The 20,188-nt window shown below is 33.2% G+C and overlaps 2 protein-coding genes across 2 annotated transcripts in view; one reads left to right on the top strand and one right to left on the bottom strand.

The window, feature by feature from the left end:
• Positions 1 to 18: 18 nt before the first annotated feature.
• LOC131847566 (centromere protein J) lies at positions 19 to 4,543 on the bottom strand. Its single transcript, XM_059197158.1, has 4 exons — positions 3,779 to 4,543; positions 1,316 to 3,703; positions 582 to 786; positions 19 to 363 (listed from the first exon to the last, which is right to left on the bottom strand). The coding sequence occupies exons 1-4, from the start codon at positions 4,444 to 4,446 to the stop codon at positions 232 to 234; spliced, it is 3,393 nt and encodes a 1,130-aa protein (XP_059053141.1). The 5' UTR covers positions 4,447 to 4,543; the 3' UTR covers positions 19 to 231.
• Positions 4,544 to 5,693: 1,150 nt separating this feature from the next.
• Positions 5,694 to 20,188, top strand: part of LOC131847421 (nardilysin-like) — a 29,642-nt gene continuing 15,147 nt past the window's right edge. Inside the window, exons 1-8 of the mRNA XM_059197005.1 lie at positions 5,694 to 5,932; positions 7,412 to 7,622; positions 12,923 to 13,063; positions 16,316 to 16,484; positions 17,210 to 17,418; positions 17,858 to 18,028; positions 18,519 to 18,640; positions 19,078 to 19,198. Of these exons, the coding sequence (XP_059052988.1) occupies positions 5,694 to 5,932; positions 7,412 to 7,622; positions 12,923 to 13,063; positions 16,316 to 16,484; positions 17,210 to 17,418; positions 17,858 to 18,028; positions 18,519 to 18,640; positions 19,078 to 19,198 (1,383 nt within the window). The remainder of the gene's footprint in view (positions 5,933 to 7,411; positions 7,623 to 12,922; positions 13,064 to 16,315; positions 16,485 to 17,209; positions 17,419 to 17,857; positions 18,029 to 18,518; positions 18,641 to 19,077; positions 19,199 to 20,188) is intronic.

The raw sequence follows: 20,188 nt of genomic DNA, 5'->3' as shown, positions 1-20,188 counted from the left end.
ATCTATTGTTAATTATAACTGTCCTTATCAAATTTAATTTTAACATTAAAACTTAGTGAAAATTCACTGTATAAATTATTAAAATACTGCAAAAATAATCAAAAATACAACAATCATACTAATTTATACATAAATATTATTTATATATGCAGTTCGTAACAGTGAGTAAGGCACATTACATCACATAATGAATTTCACTAATTATTTAACTAATGTACAATACTAATATTTTCATCCAGGCGCTGAATCCATTATGAGGTTCCCATGTTTGTCTTTAATTCTTATACGCCCTGATGCATATCGTGTTTCTGAGGTACCATCATTGTATACAAGTTTCACTGTGCCATCTGGGAACTCACGACGCTGTAATGAAAAGAAAATGAATCTTAGGTCTGAAAGAGATAACAAAACATTTTTCCAGTCAGTAATGCTAACAATGATGGTTGAGATAGTTACTTTTTAACATTTTAACATTTAATAAGTTCTTACTTTATTTGTATTATACCTATAATATTGTGTCATAGACCTAATTATTTGGTTTCTCCTTATACAAAAACTACAAGAAAAGACAATTTATTTACCTTATGATCATTAGTGTGTACCTCGATCTGACCATTGCCGAATACAATGCGTTGCTCTCCATTAGCGGCCACGGTCAGCGCCGCACCATCCGGAAACCTCCATTCTTCTCTGACATGCTCATTCTTAGGATCAAAATACCGTATGCTGCCATTTGGCAAACGTATCTCCGACGATCCATCTTTATATCGCTTTTCTACTTGACCACTAAAAACAATTTCATTTTTTATATTTAAATAAATATATACAGAAAATATATATAGTAGCTTTCGAATAAAATTATTGTAAAATGTCAAGCCATACTAATATTATAAAGACTTTGTTTACTTGTGACGTAGACCCCTTGCCATATTTCTCGGATTTGGGTAGACCCCCCATTCTTACATGGTATTGATTTTTCTGTAAATTTCTAACTAGTATAGTTCAGTGTAAAAACAAAGTAAAAATAACAAGATGACCACTGTCGTAGATTCCTTGCAGTTCATCATAGACCCCTGGGGGTTGATATAGACCACTTTGGGAATCACTGGGCTAGGCTATACCAATCTTAATGAAATTTATAATGAAGATAAAATATATAATGAGGATAACACATACTTACTCTTCTATTTTATATAACAAAGCAGATGTAGTTTGTCTAATAGGCTATTTTTTAGAGATATTTAATGTCTCATTTATAATAACTAAATTTGATTTTTATAATTATATCCAATAAATAAAATATTAATCCACTTACTCTGAAAATTCTAGTACTTCTAATCCATCACTATGTGTTGTATGAAATGTTTTTGTTTCAGCATAGAAATACTTAATCCTACCCTCTTTATAGAAATTTTCTTTTATGTCACCATTGTAATAAACAAACTTGCTATAACATCCATCATGTGATATATATTTAATGTTCCCATTTGGAAAACGAAGTTCTCTAGATCCATCTGGTTTTTTTATTTCGGTTGGGGTCAACTTTGTTTTTGTTACGCTTTTTTTACTTCTAGATGATTCAGGGCTTAGTGTTATTTCTTTTTGATTGTGATTTGTAGTGATAACTGTTGCAGATTTTAAACTATGTGATGAAGAATTACTAAAACAGGAAGGTGGTGATTTTGATCTGTTTTGGATATTATCATGGGACATTTTATTAGGTGGTATTGAATTCTTCTGCCAATTCAATATACTAGTATTCATAATAGGAGACTTACATAATTTTCTATTTGAAAAATTAGAGTTTTGTTCCCTATTATCACTGTCACTTCTAGGATTATCCAAACTAGATCTGTTGCTTTTAGGTGATATAGTTCGAAATGTTTCCAAATATATTTTTTCTAAATTATTTTCATCCCCACTGTCATCAAGTTGTTTATCTGTAATAGAACCTGATTCATCTAAAGAAACTGGCTCATTATGGGTATACTCTACATCTTCATTATCTGAGCTGTACTCAATATGTTCCACATTTAAGATGTGTTTTTTATCCATTTGACTGATGGCATCTCTTTGACTGAAATATTTAGCATATCTAGATGTAACATTTAGATTAGGTACACTTTTTGCTCTAGGTCTAACATTTATGTTTGTAGAGGGTTGAATTCTTCTACTTCTACTTTGTCTTTCTATTTCAAAAGATTTATATTTCATGCTCTTATCCACTTCTACTTCAGATTGGGTTGTTTTTGAGGTCATATGCGAAAGCTTCTTATTGATTTGCTCAAGATATTTAATATTTGTTAATCTTCTAGTTACTTCATTACTGTGTTGTATGCGTTTATTTTCCTTTTTCAATTTCTCTACTTGAGCCAGTAATTCTTTATTTTCTTTATCTACAATTTTAATTTGATTCCGAAGCCTTGCTATAGTTGAAGTAGACTTTGCATCTTTTATTCTAATCTCTTCTTTGAGATCATGTATCTCTTTCCTTAGATTTTGTACTTCATCTTTTTCTTTCTTATTTAGTTTTCCTCTTATTTCCCTAACATACCTCTCATACATTAGCTTTTGTTTGTTGAGTTTTTCTTTTTCTTCCGCTATATAATACTCGGACAAGATCTTTTCTTCATTGAATTTTTGTTCAAATGATATTTTTTCTTCATAAAATTTTTGCTTTTCTGTATCAATTTCTTCTCGCATTTTTGATAAATTTGCATTTTCTTTTCTAAATGTTTCTATTTCATCTTCAAGTTCATGTAGTCTATCCTTCAAAAGATCACTGGTGGCAATTAATTTTGCATTCATTTCTACCATATTAGCTTTCATTATGTCAGTGTCATCTTGATGTCTTTCTTTAATTACTTTTTCAACCTTCTTTGTGTTTACAGTGTTTATTTCACTTTTATTTTTTTCTTTATTAATTACAGAATCCTCATTTAATGGTTCAATAGTCCTGCATGAACAGCAGCTAGAGACTGAGGAACAGGCGTCACTAGTGCATTCAGTATATTCACTGTTACATGTTTCACTGTTTTGACCAATATTCCTTTCACAACTTAGATGTGATGAAATATGCAATAAGTCCGGATTATTTACTAGACATTTTTGCATAATTAATGGTGTGCTCTCTCCAGAACATTCAAGATTGTGTTTCCTTAGAAATCTATTGAAAAAAGAATTTTCTAAATTAAAACTTTCATGAGATACCTTATTTTCCAGTAATTCAAACAGATTTTGTTCAGCTTTCTCTTTTTCTTGTTTTAATTCACTTTCTTCACAGCTAATATCAGAAACAGTACTTTTAGCAGGTGAAGAAAAGTTTTTATAGTAATTACTTTTTTTTAACTGCATAAGAAAATCATTTTGTTCTTTAGAAAACACAGAACCCCATGTTTGTACTTTATTAGTTTGTAATGGATGTTTGCTTTTAAGGTGTAGTGAATTATCATTACATTTAACAAATTTTTGTCTATTAATTTGTTCTACTATTATTTTAGGGTTCTTATTACTATTATTATGATGTGATAACACTGAAAATGTTTCTAATATTTGCTTATTATTTACCTCATTAGGTTTGACACAAGTAGGTGTTATCTTTCCTGGATCAATTTGCACATTTAGTACTTCCTGCTTTTTATTAAAGTTAAGTGAAATAGAGTCTAATTCACTAACTACAATTTGTACTGGCAATTCTTTTTTACTGTTTCTTGATGTTTCATGAAGACTGTTCATAACAGATTTTTTCATATTTACATCCTTAGTTAATTTTTTCTGCCGCCAGGGTAATGATTTGGTATTTTGTATTTTTAAATCCGTCCTATCTAAGCCAAATCTCGCCATGCCTTCACCTCTTTTAAGAAATGGCTTTGGCTGTACTGTTAATAACTTATCCCTTACTGTATTCTTTACTTTAGGTATTGTATTTTCCTTTTGCAATTTTTCCAAAACCAATTGTTCAAACCCCTTCTTAGGGGCTAGTACAGGCATTTCATCCAGTGATATTTGTTTTTTAGATGATTCTATAGTTTTTAAGCTATCAGTTGTAATCGTCTCATTTTCTTTCATGGAACTTCGTTTACTTATTATAGAATTTGGTGAGCTAACTATAAATTCAGATTCTCGTGATAAATTTAATATCGAAACTCCTTCTAAGAGATCACATTCTTTTACATTGGGTGTCAAATCATTACGCGGGCCAGCGTCGTGCGAAACATCATGCGATAATTGCAATAATCCGTGAAATGTATTGTAACTAGTACTATTGCTGAAATGACTAACCATTTCTGTGATGCTTGAAGAATTTTCATTTGTGTCTTGATATTCTGATTGTTGTTTTTCTAACTTTTCTCTTTGCAACAACTGCAATTGCCTTAGAACTCGCAGGCGTTCCAAAATTTGTGAAGGCGATAAAGAAACATCATTTTCTGAGTAAGATTTATCCATTGTACTCAAAGTATTACAAAATAACACAATTCATTTAAATTTACATATAATATACATTAGCTAATGAAATAAATTAAACGATATCAAAAGTTTTGAAAATTTGTCAAAAAAATAACTGTCAACAAAAAAAAAAGCAAGGTTTTTTTTAATTTATTCATGACCATGGATACAAGTCCTTCGAATGCATTTTTAACAAATAATATGAACATTTAAAGTTATAAATAAATCATTATGTAAGCTTACACCTTAAATAATAATTAATTAAAATTAAATTTTGAACGTGTTGGGGAATGCGTAATGTTTTACAACAAACTCCCAGAGTCTGTACTCAATTTGCCAGAAAAATGTGTTATATATTTTAAACACATTTTTCTGGCAAATTGAGTTTCTTTGTAAAAAAGCTTATTATAAAATTGAAGAATTTATAAATGATAATAATGTTTTTGTAGAAAATATCTAACTTAAAATTCAAAGCGCTGACAATGTTATCTAATTGAACAGAGATTAAGTGCGTAGCGGTTTCTATGTTGATTGTCGCAAGCCTAATCCTTGTTGTTAATTAAATATAAGTAAATCAATATTTATTTTAAAGAGCAACACACAAGTTTCTTGTTTATTCTTCTTGTGATGAGTCTGCATTCCGAATGAGCGGTAGAATAAAAAAACTTGACTATTCAAAAGTGCTTATATTAAGTTTAATTGAATAAAGATTATTTCTATTTCTATTAATGAAAATCATCATTTATATCGATGTGACCAAAGTTAGTCCGTAATAATGATGAATTCTCGACTAAAAAGAAAATGTGGTGAATTATTTATAAATAGTGCTAAAATTATGTTTACGTATTATCAAAGAGCCTCCTATTAAAAACATATATATATTTGAGGGATAGGGTTCTACTATAGTCTATAGACACGATTAACATAATTGTAAAAAAATGTGTGCTATTTACTACACTTATTACTAGACTTTATTAACTTTATAGCAGAGATGGACTTTTTAGAGTTCTTTGGAATTTATTTCTTTCATTCATAGTTTTGGGTGAATGATAGTACATGTAAACTAGATTTTCATAATTGACTATTTTGATTTAACTAATATTTATATTGTATTATTGCGGGGAGAGACATATGCCTATTGTACAATTTACAGATTTGAACCGTCTGGTCCGGCAATTTGGGCTACTTTGGTACTTAGCGAATTGTGCTGGCGTGTATCTGGCAACTCTTCTGCCAAATGTCAATAAATGTCAAAATTTTTGTCTGTGTTTATTCAAAAAACTTCAGTCTCTCTACTAGCTAACCATATTATATTTTTTGTTAAAATGTCTAAAAGAAGTGGTTTTCATAGGGCACCTAAATTCAAACCTGAAGTAAAGAATTTAAGTAGTAGATCAAAACAGTCAGTGTTAATGCCCAGCAGGAAAGAGAAAGTTGAGGTTCTACCTGGACCCATCAAATCAGAATCGGATAAGAAAAATTATAAGTTAGTATTATGTATTCACCTTTTTTCTTCTCACATTTGTATGTTTAAAATAATACATATTATTTATAATCCAGATTTTATTATAAATTAGAACTTGTACTTCGTTTGCTGCATGTATGGTATGGTATCACAGATCACATTTTGCAAAATAATATATTAAGCCTTTCTTTTAATACTATTATTAGTATAATATTTTTAGAGTAAAAATATATCCAATAATATTACTGTATAATTATTTGGACTAAGTCATGCCTTTTATTTTAAGTACATGGGGTGAGATTATATTATGCAGTTTATTAATCTAAATTTATGTATGTATATTTAAAATATGCTTGGGTAAATTTAATTTATAAATGGATACAGAGAATAATTCCGTGACTAATACAAATTCAAAAGGACTCCCTTCGCCTCACTTCACTAGCCTTTTGAATTAAATATTAAGGACTACACTTTGCTTGATGTGGCCCATGACTACATCCATAGTATAAATAAATCTATATGTAACTATAGTAGCTGTTTGCAGATATATAAGTAAATAAAAAAAATGTATATACACATAATATCCAGGATATTACTTCTAAGAAAATTAAAGGTCTGCCATTGACATCCACCCTATACACTTCATATATATTGTTGGAGGAAATTCTTTTTGGGTTCCAGTTAGCACCCTGAACTTATTTAGTAACAGACAATATCTATAATCTAGATCATGCCGACATAACCAGGAATTAACCATGATGGTTGCCACCACTGTGACAAAAATAATAATAAAATCTAGCGGGCGAAGTATGAAGTGAATATGAAATAACTAAATTAAATACTGCAATGTAAGCTCTAATACCCATTACTAACAAACCTCTTCCCTCTTAGATACAGATTATAATTATGAGTCTGTTAACAAAAGATAGATGTACAGAAAGCATTGTGTTATTCCAAATTATTAATCTCCTTTAAAATCTATTGTAACTATAATTTCATTCAGGAGGTAGATATGTAATTACCATGATATCATGTCACAAAAAATGTTGCATACAAATATTATCTATTATTTGAAATTAACAAAAAACCATGGGCAAGGTTACTTAGTTTCATATTTTTTGTTACATATTTATTGTATATATCTACTTTAAGATGGACAACAAAATATAAATCAATTGATATTTTTATTCCTCTCCTATCTACAATCAGTACTTGAATTATATAAGCAGATCTTTTGAGTGTGTGAACTGAGAATGGAGTATCCAATAATATATTGTGCCCTTTGGATAATGTTTATATAGTATTTGACTTTAACACACTTCCAATAGACAGTTCTTTAATTAATATATAATTTTAAACAAATGTTGGAGTCCTATGATTTTTATGTATTGTCTGTTATTTAGGATTATATAAAGTCAGTACTGTCTATGTTCTATCCTATTATTTAATTAATATTCATATAATATATTTTGTAAATTAAAGTTCTTCTTTCATTTTTAGAACAATAAGACTGGAGAATGGTCTGACAGCTCTATTAATATCAGACCCAAGCCATCCTGCTGTGAATGAGGAGAACAGTTCCAGTGAAGAAGAGAGTAGTGGCTCTGATGAGTCAAGTGGGCCAGAGAGTGATGGGAGTGGATCTGTACAATCAGCAGCCAGTGATCACCATGGTAGCACCCGAAGAAATGAATTTAATGAAGAAAAATTGGTAAGATAATATATATTATAATAATTCTAAATAATAGTATGAGCATAATAACATTATTATGCTCATACTATTATTATATTATGGATACATATCCATAATAAGATATCCATTTAATTTTAATATGAATAGCAAATACATTTTAGTCATAATATAATATTTATAGCTCACATTGTCTCTAAATTATAGTATCAAAGTATTATTGGTGCAATGAAGAATATGTATGTTTTAACAGTTAAGTAGCTATTCGGATCGTAGAGGCATCTAACAATCCAATATTCACGACACCTAACTTGATTTTATTTTATTTATATAGTATATTAATAAAAAAAAAATCGATACCATATGCGAGTCCGACTCTGACTTCGCCAATTCTATTTATAGTAAATAAATGACGTTTTAAATTCATCTGTTTTCAAATAGCTATTGTGGTTGAGATACCATGTAACTATCCATTCCGGCCCTGACCTCAGACCTTCAATTTCGGCTATTACCGCTTGACGAATGTTAAAAAATGGACAATATGGTCTCTATTGTGGGCTTAATAATCAATGCAATTGTATTTTTTTTGTATTATTTTAATATTGTTATAAAATTTCGAAATGGACCGTGACTTAGTTAAACTTTGTACTTATAAAAAGGTATTATTTACAATGTGTATGGAAACATACAAAGATTCTTTTTCTAGAATGTGGCAAGCATCATGAATTATATAAGAAAATCGCGCAAAAGCATACAAAGTAGAAGGAAAGAGCCAGTACAGTATTAAAATAATAAGGCAAAACGGATCACTTTATAAAACAAAGAATAATAACTTTTTTATTAAATATCCTAAATACATTTATATTATAAGGCTTAAAACATTGCGTATGCATGCAATTTGAATCTAATTAGACGATGAAAATATTAGATGATTTCTAAAAAACATCAGTTGGTACGTTTTACTTACAAGGGTGATAAAAACACTATATATAACATTATTCGTTGATTGGAAATTACAAGTACATATATAAATCTTGTTTAATTACTTTCTTTATTCTTAATTTTATACATAGCATACGAAAACTTTTCCTTGCTATGTTGAAATTCATAAAAAATATTTTACACAAAAAAATTCCTTGTAAAGCTTTTCTTTTTCTCGTCTGGAAGGTAAATTAAAATTGTTGGCTCTCAAAAATTTTTATGTAATAAAAAACATGTCTATTAGTGTCTTTTTTAAAAAAAAAATTAAGATTTTTAATCTTATGCTAATTTCTCCGGAAATCCTCTATAATAGTGTGTAGTCATAGTGAATAGTTTAAGACACCTAATATACATTCATTATGTCACGGTTGGCTGTTCCGTTTAAGAATGTTTACTTGAAATCAACTACCTAAGTAGCGAAATGCAATCACGCACTACCGCCACTATAATTTCATAACCCATAATGGAAACGGAATTCATTGCAAATAATATTTCCTAAGAGTTATTATATGCAGTAATCAAAGAGATATAGACGTACAATACATAGTTTTATTATGTTTTTAGTTTTTATAGTGGTTTTACAAGCACCTATAAATTGTCTAATAGTTATAAATTCTACTCTTTATAATATTTGACTAAAATTGAATTCATTGTTGCATATACAACGATGTACCAAATTACGTTACTGTAAATATATAAATTTGGAAAAAAAAATCACATTCTACATAAGTTAATGCCGATAGAACCTAAGAAGGGAAGGAATAGTTAGGTCGGTCTCCACGCAGTCTTACTTGAAATCCAACGTGGTAAATTCCTGGCCAATTTGCCACGAACCATGTGTTGGGCTTAACAATACTGATGCGCAAAAACAACGATTATATGTAGATACTTCTAAAATAAACAAGTGTTATGAACTTGCTTAGCGTGTATTATGTAATGTAATGCAGTTCTCGAAAGTTTCCTTCATTATTATAGCATAAGTATTAAAATCTATGACTAATTGATTCATTCTAGAAAAATTGACAATGGCTTAATATAAATAAATAAAATTATGTTCGGATGTTTTAGTAGATGGTTAGATATTATATTACGTTTCAATACGTGGAATTATTTTAGTGTATGTGTGTTTTTATTTCAGGGCATTGTCATCAAGACCTATAAGAGTTTACCGTAGAAATTAAGCTAGCTAAAGCTTGAGTTATGGATAGTAGATAATTGATACAAATACGTAGATTTTTTTTTTTAAATATATACCTACATATTATACATTGAAAACATCTAGACCCATATAAACAATCATACTCATGAAGACTAGATCAGTTACTACTAGAAGACTAGTTAGACTAGAAGACTAGTTAGTTTGGTAATATCTAAATATAAGTAATACATAAACACCTTCGACAGGGTAGTCGCTACCGACGAAATATACTTAGAATTGTCAAGAATGCATGCGGGAAAATATCTAGAAAACGATGCAAGTTGTTAACAAGCGAGCTTTCACTCGACACGGTATGACCCGGTTTATAGTTGTGGCATAACCAATATAGAAAATTTAATATTAATTTACATTTGAAAACCTTCCGCTAAGTACGAGTATTAGAAAAATAATATTTATATTCTCTTATTTAAAATACTAAATGCAAACAATTTTAATAATACGCAGTGCAAAATTTATATAATGAAGTTTTAGCCAGTAATTATAACATTATCAGTGAATTAGACATAGAATTCAAAAATGCAGATTCAGAAATATGCTAGCAATGCACGCATAGTATTTTATTGAAATTCTTTCCTACTGGATTCAAAAATAGTACTTATAAACAGTAGTTCGTAAAAAATGGAAAAGGGGTGTTCTATTTAGATACATAATGGTTATCAATTTTGTCAATAGTTAAAAAAAAACTTACTATGTGTTTAATTTTTTAAAAGTAAATTTAATTGACACGTTATGTGTATATAACATTTACAAATATGTCGTATAAAACCACTCATAAAAGTGCATTATGTATTCATATATTAGTCTTACATAAGATATTATTGAAATCGTTTTCGCAGTTATGCTAATTTTATGTGCAGATTAACCGACTATAAATAGAAAACCAGTTCCATATCACCGGTAGCTGTATTTCGTTTGATCTTCTCGGACACAATCGTATAGTTTAGTTATGAGCTGTTCAAAAAGAAGTATTATCTCATATTAACTGACCCTGACTGACTGCGCCACATTTTGCTACTTTTTCCAATATTTTTCATTAATGCTTCACTTCTGTTACTCCTAGTTGCCTTTCTTGATAAGATAGTGTTGGATAGGTCAACACTACAACATTTTTCAGTCGCTGAGATTCTCGCGTTCAATTAATCTCTTCAGCTTTATATAAATTTACGACTATTCGTTCTACATTTAATTTGCAATAAACATGATAACGATGGTGTTACTTACGGATTTACTTAGAGTAATTAAAATATTTACTTAAATAAAAAATTAGGTGTCCGAACCCAATTGGCAAGTCGGAATGCCTGGTATCGTTGTTATTGATTTATTAGTAACAGATAATTTTCTGTAGATGTTAGATTTATGAAAAAAACTTGGTATTTAAAGACTTTATCAAAGCCATAGAACACATAAAAATGATTTTTAGAATTTAATTATTTTTCTGTGCGTTTGTAACTTGCATGCTCATTTCGGAAACTGCTTTACCCATTTGGGTGCGGTTTTCACTTATTGTTATTAAAATTTTCAGTTTGTTTTGTTCAAACAAAACAAAAAATTATACTAGGTCGAGAGCACAATTAGTTTTTACTTGTTAATACTTTCAATATACTTAAAAGAATATTATTGAAAATATTAACTAGTAAATAATTTACACTGTATACGTAATTTCCTATTTCTTAGGTAACAAATTACTTATTCATAATGGAATGTCGTATTTCATGATCCATCATGTAGTAACGGAAAAATAGGGAAACTCGAATTAAAACATAACATCTAACCTTTGGAAGGGTTGGGGGGAGGATTTTGTTAGTAATGTGGACTAATGACGTGATCGTGATAAATTCTTGGTGGATTCACCGCGATGGGTAACTAACCTGATCTCATTCTTATTTTGTTATCCTCCACTGGTGCACCACATCATGATATCTTTTAATTAATGATAATCATTAATTAAAAGATATCTTATCATTCTACTCTTCGAACATATCTGAGTTCAGATTTATTGAAATGATAGACAAACTGGCCTACCGAATGACAAGTGGAAGTGGTGTTGCCAAATATCATCAGGCATGCCGTCCAAATATTAATAACTAGCTGACCCGCGTAACTTCGTCTACATGGTATTTATCATTAAATTTCGCCCAATGTACATATTTTAAAATAGTAGCCTGTCTTATTCCGATGCATAAGCTATATTACTGAAATGTTTAATCACAGTAGTTTTTACTTGAAAGAATAACAAACATCCATCCATACTCACAAACTTTTGCGTTCATAATATTATCAAGATAATAATAAAACTGGACAACACAACGCCCTTTAGTCACAAGTTACGCAAAGCTTGTGTTATGCACACTAAACATCTGAGAGAAACTAAATACATAGTATAGTAGTTCTATGTACATCATGTGTACATAGAATACACTCAGACCAATACAAACAATCACATTAATGAATACAAAATTTTGCATTAAGCGAGGACTCGAATCCGCACCATCAAATATATGGCGACATGTTAAACCTCTGGACCACTGAGGCCTGGTGTGTTAAGGTATAATAGTGGATGCGGAGTTTCTTCGGTAGATGCCACTATACCACAAAAATACAAGTCTTCCTCGTTGTTTTAATGTACCTGTATATAATGTAACCGAAATGGCAAACAAGCTGGTAATCTTATGGTTGGTGGCAACAGCTTACATACAGGGTTAGTTCTAAAGGATTATAAAACTAATTTAAGGTATGGTATCAATATGGTAAATTATTATAAATCCAGATAGAATACTTGGATTTACTGGACCACTATACCAAGAATAATTTTTACCATGAAAATCTGAAATTAATTGATTAAACTTTTATCTTAAGTTGATTACTTAACCGCACAGTTTGTATAAAGGTTTTAAGTATGATATTCTTCTATTGACTTAGTTATATGGGATTGTGTACTGTGGATTTAAAGAGATATCAAAATTAAGCCTGTATACATGAATAGCACCACGAACTTTGGTTAATATACCGCAGGCGGGAAGTACAGCCTTAAGCGTTGCCTTTCTAAAGACTAAGGCCATCGTACCATGTAATTTAAAAGTTTATTAGGACAAATCATAATTTTAGCTTTTTCTTGTTTCAGGCTGCGTGCGCGCTGTCCGTCGGCGTGGGCAGCTTCAGCGATCCTTCCGACATTCAAGGCCTTGCTCACTTTGTTGAACATATGGTGTTCATGGGCAGCGAGAAATATCCTAAGGAGAATGAATTTGACGCATTTATCAAAGTATAACTACTTCTATTTTATTTATGTAACTTTAATGCACACAATTTTGTAGGTTCCGGATTCCCCTCCCCCTCCCCCTATCCATTCCTTTCCTACTTCCTTCCTCTACCCACCCCTTTCTTACATACCATGGCAGCAGAATATAAGAGATTTTTACCCCAGGGATGAGATATCACACTCAGGCTGCCCTGCGTATTCTGGGGTGAGCAAATCTCCATCGACATTTCCCTTGCTCAGAGTCAGTTTTTGCAACATCAGGGGAATTCATTCCAATCCCAACGCCGTCCACCACCACCTAGAGACGGCGAGGCCGGCTTTGCTCTTCCTTACGGAGACGCAAATATCCTGTCCCGACGAAATTTCGTACTTGACCTACCCTGGATATAAATTGGAACACCATTTTATTCCACAGGCCGGTGTGTGCGCTTATGTCAGAGAGGATATTTGCTGTCGCCGTCTTGGTACACTTGAAGGTACTGACCTGTCCATTTTATGGTTGCGTGTAGATTGCGATGACCACCCCCGCATCTATGCATGCTTATACAGGTCCCATAGCGGTAACACCGAAACTGACCGACTCATTGAACACGTCCAAATGGCTACAGATTTTTTGCTCCAACAGATTCCCTCCGCTGAGGTCGTGATTCTAGGTGACTTTAACGCCCATCACGCTGAATGGCTCGGTTCACGTACCGAGCCATTCACCGACTATGCGGGGAGATCTGTTCATGGCTTTGCTTTGGCATATGGTTCGACGCAACTGGTATCCTGGCCTACGCGAATTCCTGATGTTGTTGACCATATACCTTCACTGTTGGACCTTCTGCTGACTTCTCATCCGGACGGATATCAGATCTCTGTGGAAGCCCCACTGGGATCTTCTGATCATTGTCTGACGAAGTGCCTCTCACGCGTTCTTCTTTGCCGCGATCTACTCGTCGTGTTTGGCATTTTAAGTCGGCAGATTGGGATGAGATGCGAGGTTTTTTTTGCATCTTATCCATGGGAGCGAGTTTGCTTTGCACTGGACGATCCCGATGTAATAGCTGAATCTTTCACCGATGTAGTACTTCAGGGAATGGAGATGTTTATTCCAAATTCCCAGGAACCTGTCGGTGGTAGATCTCATTCCTGGTATGGCGGATCCTGTAGATCTACGTCTCGCCATAGGCAGGAATGCATCCGTACCTGGATTGCAGCTGTGAAGTCGAGTGATCCAGATACCAGTGCCCATAAAAGGAAGTATAAATCCGCTTCCAGGTCCTTCAAAAGAGTTATAGCCACAGCAAAGTCGGGGCACATCAGCAGAATTGGTAAGAGACTAAACAGTCTTCCATCTGGATCCCGGGCTTTTTGGTCTCTTGCCAAAGCTGCTCAGGGAAATTTCTGTCAGCCATCTTTTCCACCACTGCACAGAGAGGATAACTCGTTGGTCCAACATGCTAAAGAGAAGGCCGATCTCCTTGGGTCTCTTTTTGCATCGACGCTGGACGATAGGGAGCCGATCGTCTCGCGATGTGAGACTTTTATGCCAGAGGTAAAATTTACCCAAAAGCTGGTACGTAAGTCTCTTTTCTCCCTTGATATCCAAAAGTCGGGTGGGCCTGACGGTATTCCTGCTATTGTGCTCAGGACGTGTGCACCGGAGTTGGCTCCGGTACTAATGCGTCTTCTGGTACTGCTATTCTACAGGTGTAGTCCCGAAACTTTGGAAGACGGCTTTGGTTCATTCGATCCCTAAGAAGGGAGATCGTTCAGATCCAGCTAACTATAGGCCCATAGCGATCACCTCCTTATTCTCAAAGATTATGTAGTCGATTGTCAATCGTCAACTCCTACGATACCTAGAAGTGAACCAGTTGATTTCTGATCGTCAGTATGGCTTTCGCCAGGGTCGCTCATCTGGTGATCTTCTAGTGTATTTGACACATCGATGGGCAGAGGATATTGAGAGTAAGGGGGAGGCCCTATCTGTTAGTCTGGATAATGCGAAGGCCTTTGACCGGGTTTGGCACAAAGCTCTTCTTTCAAAGCTACCATCCTTCGGGTTGCCTGCGAAGTTATGCAAATGGGTCGCCAGCTTTCTCGCTGATCGGAGCATCAAGATCGTTATCGATGGTGCTTGCTCCGACCCACACTCTGTGAATGCTGGTGTTCCACAAGGCTGTGTGCTGTCTCCGACTCTGTTCCTTCTGCATATCAATAACATGTTACAAATCAACAACATTCATTGCTGTGAGGCAAAAGCAGGCAAAAGCTGTAGAGTACCGGAACAAACTTGTGTCCGAAATCGAAACTTCACTCCATCAAGTTTCGGTTTGGGGTCAGGAAAATTGTGTTCAATTCAACCCCAAGAAGACACAAGTTTGCGCGTTTACCGCTAAAAAGAATCCATTTATCGTATGTCCAGTTTCAAGACACTCCTCTTGATGTGAAGCCAAATCTCGAGGTCCAAGGCGTTGATATATCCAGTGACGTTCAGTTTTGCGGTTATTTGGACGACAAGGCTTAAATAGCCTCAAAAAAGCTTGGTGTGCTCAGTAGAGTGAGACGGTATTTCACGGCGGCCCATCGCTTGCAATTATACAAGGCGCAGATCCGGCCGCACATGGAATACTGTTCTCATCTCTGGGCGGGAGCACCACAATACCAGCTACTGTTCTGAGGAATTGTTCGGATTAATACCAGCTGCTGAGTTTCACCACCGTACCACCCGCCAGAAACTGAAATACCATCCTGATCATCTGGATGAATGGCGGTCTTCCACAGTGCGGTTTTCTAGAATTTTTTTGCCTCGCACAACCACATTGTGGAATCACCTTCCAGCAATGGTATTTCCGAACCGATACGATATTGAAACCTTCAAGAAAAGAGCTTATTCCTTTTTAAAAGGCCGACAACGTACTTGCAATTCCCATCATGTTACGGGTGCTCATGGGTGGCGGTAATCACTTACCATCAGGTGAGCCGCATGCTCGTTTGTCTCCTGTGTTATAAAAAAAAAAACAATAATAGTAAATTTGGCGGTCTTAAAATTATGCGACATAATCTACCAGTCAAGTTTAGATGGTCTAGAAATTAATTGTTTTTGGAGCAATTATAAATTAACATTTATTTCTTTCATTAATTGCTGACTAAATCAACTGGTTAACTTCAAATTGCACACAAACAGAGGATCCAAGAAATAGCAGTCTTCTAAGATGATGTTATATTATTTAATTTAATTGTAATATTGTCTATTATTATCATTAGAAAAAAGGCGGTTCTGACAACGCATACACTAGCTGCGAGGAGACAACATTCTATTTTGAGATACAGGAGAAATACTTGCCCCAAGCGATGGACATGTTCAGCCAGTTTTTCGTCAGTCCTCTCATGAAGAAGGAGGCCATGCAGCGTGAACGGGAAGCCATCGAGTCTGGTGAATATTTTATAATCGCTATAGGGGTTAGTCGCAAAAGGATATAACAAACCAAAAGTTATCTAAATAATACATTTAAATGAATTATGAGGTAACACAGTGTAAAAACAAAAATATTTGGAAACCTTCACAGAAACTACGCGGTCACATGATAAACTTAACATGAAAAGTCCAAAATTTGTTTAAAATGAAAGAAATTAACTTTGGTTCATTAATATTTATTTTAATTATTAAAGGTACTAATCAATTAGTGGTAGTGTAAGTGAATGATTTATTGTTATTTCATTTACATGGTGTGTTCGCAGCATTAAAACGTTTTTGTTTTCAAAACAAAAACGACTGAATGCTCCATTAGTGGTTCAGAATTTACCAACGAAACTTTATTTTCAAATACAGTGGAGTAGATAATTACATTTAATTTGAATTTGGTTGGAAAGTGTATTGTAATTATGTGTTAATAATAAATATTGCATAATACTGGACAATTCACAAAATGTTATTGGGTTACATACTAAGCAGAACATGTGCTAGTAATAATAGACATACTTACATTTTTTTGTAATTTCATAGAAATATATAAATCGCTAAACTGCCGGGATCATCGTATTCCTCTCTAAGAAAATATTGAAGTAATACATTACATAATATTGTTACATTAATATTGTTGTTGTTGTTGTATATATTGTTTTACAATCTGTTTAAAATGGCCTACTGTTTATTTGCAGAATTTTCACTTGCATCCCCCTCTGATTCGAATCGCAAAGACCAGTTGCTGTCAGGTCTGTTCCCCGAAGGACACCCAATGCGTACATTCACATGGGGCAATCTGCGCAGTCTTCGAGATGACATCAACGACGATGAGAAACTATACCAGGCTGCGCATGAGTTCCGCAGGAGACATTACAGTGCACACAGAATGACGGTAGCTGTACAGGTAAGTTATGTAAGTTTTCAATATGAAACCTATAATATTATAAATTAACTCTTAAATATTGTTGCCATTTGATCACGATCTACAAATGTACACTCAAACTACATAACTACTATTTATAGAAATAGCTGAGCCCACGACTTCAAACGCTGTGTCTAACGCGTACTATTAGAATAACGCGTACTATTTCAATTATATTACCTGTTTGAACTTGAACCAGAGGGCATGAAACAAACATTAAATGTTCATAATGTTCTACTGCAATATTAGATTAGATTAAGCTATTTCTGAAATTAGTGTCCAAAGAAACATACAATGTTCTGAAAACATTGTAAAATTTTTAAGAAAACTAATTTGATGTTAATATTGTTATGATGAGATGTATAGTGAATAAATAAGAAAACCTTATGTTAAAGTAATAAGCATGTTATTTCCTTATCAGGCCCGTATGGAACTCGCGGCGCTAGAGCAGTACGTAGTGAATACATTCGGCAGGATCCCGACCAATAAGTTACCCTCCGATGATTTTACTTCATACTCATTTAAGTTGAATAACATCACGCCAGAGTTCAAGAGCATGTACTATATCAGTCCAATTAGTGACGTCACTGAGGTAAATTAATTTATGTTAGATATTTAAGACATAAAACAGTTGAACTGTAACTTTTAAGCGTTATGAAATTAATGTTATTAGAACAAACATGTCAATTTCATCATTCATGTTAATTAAAAAAATAATTAACAAATACAATATTGCCAGAATGTCGCGATATATATGTAAGCCACTGCCAAATTTAGACCTTTCTCGATAATGTAATAAAACAAATATGCACGTTAGTGATCACATATAATTCCAGAGATTACATATATAGCATTGTTCCTTACCAAGTAAGGACGGCCAGTCGTACCATAAACTGGTTTCAAATTAGTCACTATAAAAAAATAATAGAGACTCCTATGTCTTATTATTTTACACTAACTATTATTATTTACTACAATATGTTGACAAAACATCAAATTTTAATAAAAACTCTTTGGAGGAACTCAATTTAACTGCAGTTTTAGCTAAACAACATCAATCAATAATGATCTTATCTCTTCAGGTTCATTTAACTTGGTGTATGCGATCTTTAATATCAGAGTACGAATCTAAACCACACCAGTACATCTCATATCTTCTCGGACACGAAGGAAAAGGCAGCTTACTCTCGTATCTGAGGAAGAAGTAAGACAACTTGTATCTAGTAATGTTAATGTTTAATTAACGGCCTTGGGTGGTCTAGCGGTTTAGCACATCTCTTTATTCCCGATGTCGCGGGTTCGATTCCTCGCACGGTGCAAACATTCGTATTCGTGAGTCAGACTGTTAGTATCAGTCTGTGTGATTTCTATGTATTTTATGTATGTATTTACCAAAGGAAAACGTATTATTATTATTAAGTATTTATATCAGTTGTCTAGTACCTGCACACAAGCTCTGCTTACAGTGGGGCTAGACGGCGCTGTATTAATTGTCTACAGTTATTTTATATTATTTATTTAATGTACTTATTACTAGAAACCACTGTGTAAATAATCCAAGGTTAATAATAATAATTTATTTATTTGTTGGTTATTTACAATGATGACACAGTGATAGTTGTAATTCGTGGTTGTGTACAGGGTGTGGGCGCTGGACATCTACACGGGCACGTCTGAGAACGGCTACGACTATACCACCATGCACAGCTTGTTCCCTGTGCAGGTCGTCCTCACGCAGGACGGACTCGACCATCTTGATCAGGTAACCAACACTTACCACGCAATGGCGTATAGTAAGTTGTTATAGTAAATTATTATATGCTAGTTTGGTATAAAAAAATTGTCAAATGAGTACTGATATAACACTCAGCACATCTTGTGGTACGTTTAATTTATATTCTGATTCTTTGTATCTTTTATTAATGTTACTTATTTAAATATAAAATGGACTAAAATTTATTATTATATATTAATCGAAAAAGTGTAATAGTCACAGTATTTTAAAAAAAAGGGTAATTTTACAGACATTACACAATTATAGTCGTATTTTTAATTAGACGAAGCTAGCTGACAGTAGGTAATGTCACTTTGTAAAATAATGTTGCCATATTTAAAGTAATAGTGTTGCGTTCAGTTCTCAGTTAGATGAATGAACAATGAGTGTGAATAGTTAATCATTTCAAACTACAAAAGAATATTATTTCTATTTTACAATAAAATTGTATAAAAGTGCTCTGATATACGTTACTAGTAACTACAATCAGTTTTTTGATGGCTTATTACAAAGCGCGCGGCTACTAGTGCCAACACAAATCAACGCCTCGAGCGTCGGTCGCCATTTTGTTCGTAATTCGGCTTCTACCCTCTGGTCTGAGAGCACCAATGTTTTTTTTGCGCTCACGCTGTTTTGTTAAGTTTTTCCTCATGTTGTGTTTGTGGTAATTGTTGGGTATATTGTATATTTACTATATATTATATATGTATGTACTATGTTGTTTCATACAAACAATATGAATTCTCAACCAAGCACGTCAAGCCAAAACTTGTCTCCAAGACGTTACCGAAAAACTTATAATAAAAAACGTCTACAAATACGTTATTGAGGAGAAAGCTGCTTCACTATTACCTATTGAGGCTCCCAAAAAACAAATGTATTTCGAAAACAGCTGACATTTTGGGAATTGGTGTGACCTCAGTCTACAATGTATTAAAATAATACAAAGTCTCCGGAGAAACGTGGACCGAAACACTG

This window comes from Achroia grisella, unplaced genomic scaffold (assembly GCF_030625045.1).
Source record: "Achroia grisella isolate CSIRO2021 unplaced genomic scaffold, CSIRO_AGI_Agris_v1 utg109, whole genome shotgun sequence".
Taxonomy (NCBI): Eukaryota; Metazoa; Arthropoda; class Insecta; order Lepidoptera; family Pyralidae; genus Achroia; species Achroia grisella.
Note: the sequence above shows the minus strand (reverse complement) of the source record. Positions and strands in the feature narration are given on the sequence as shown.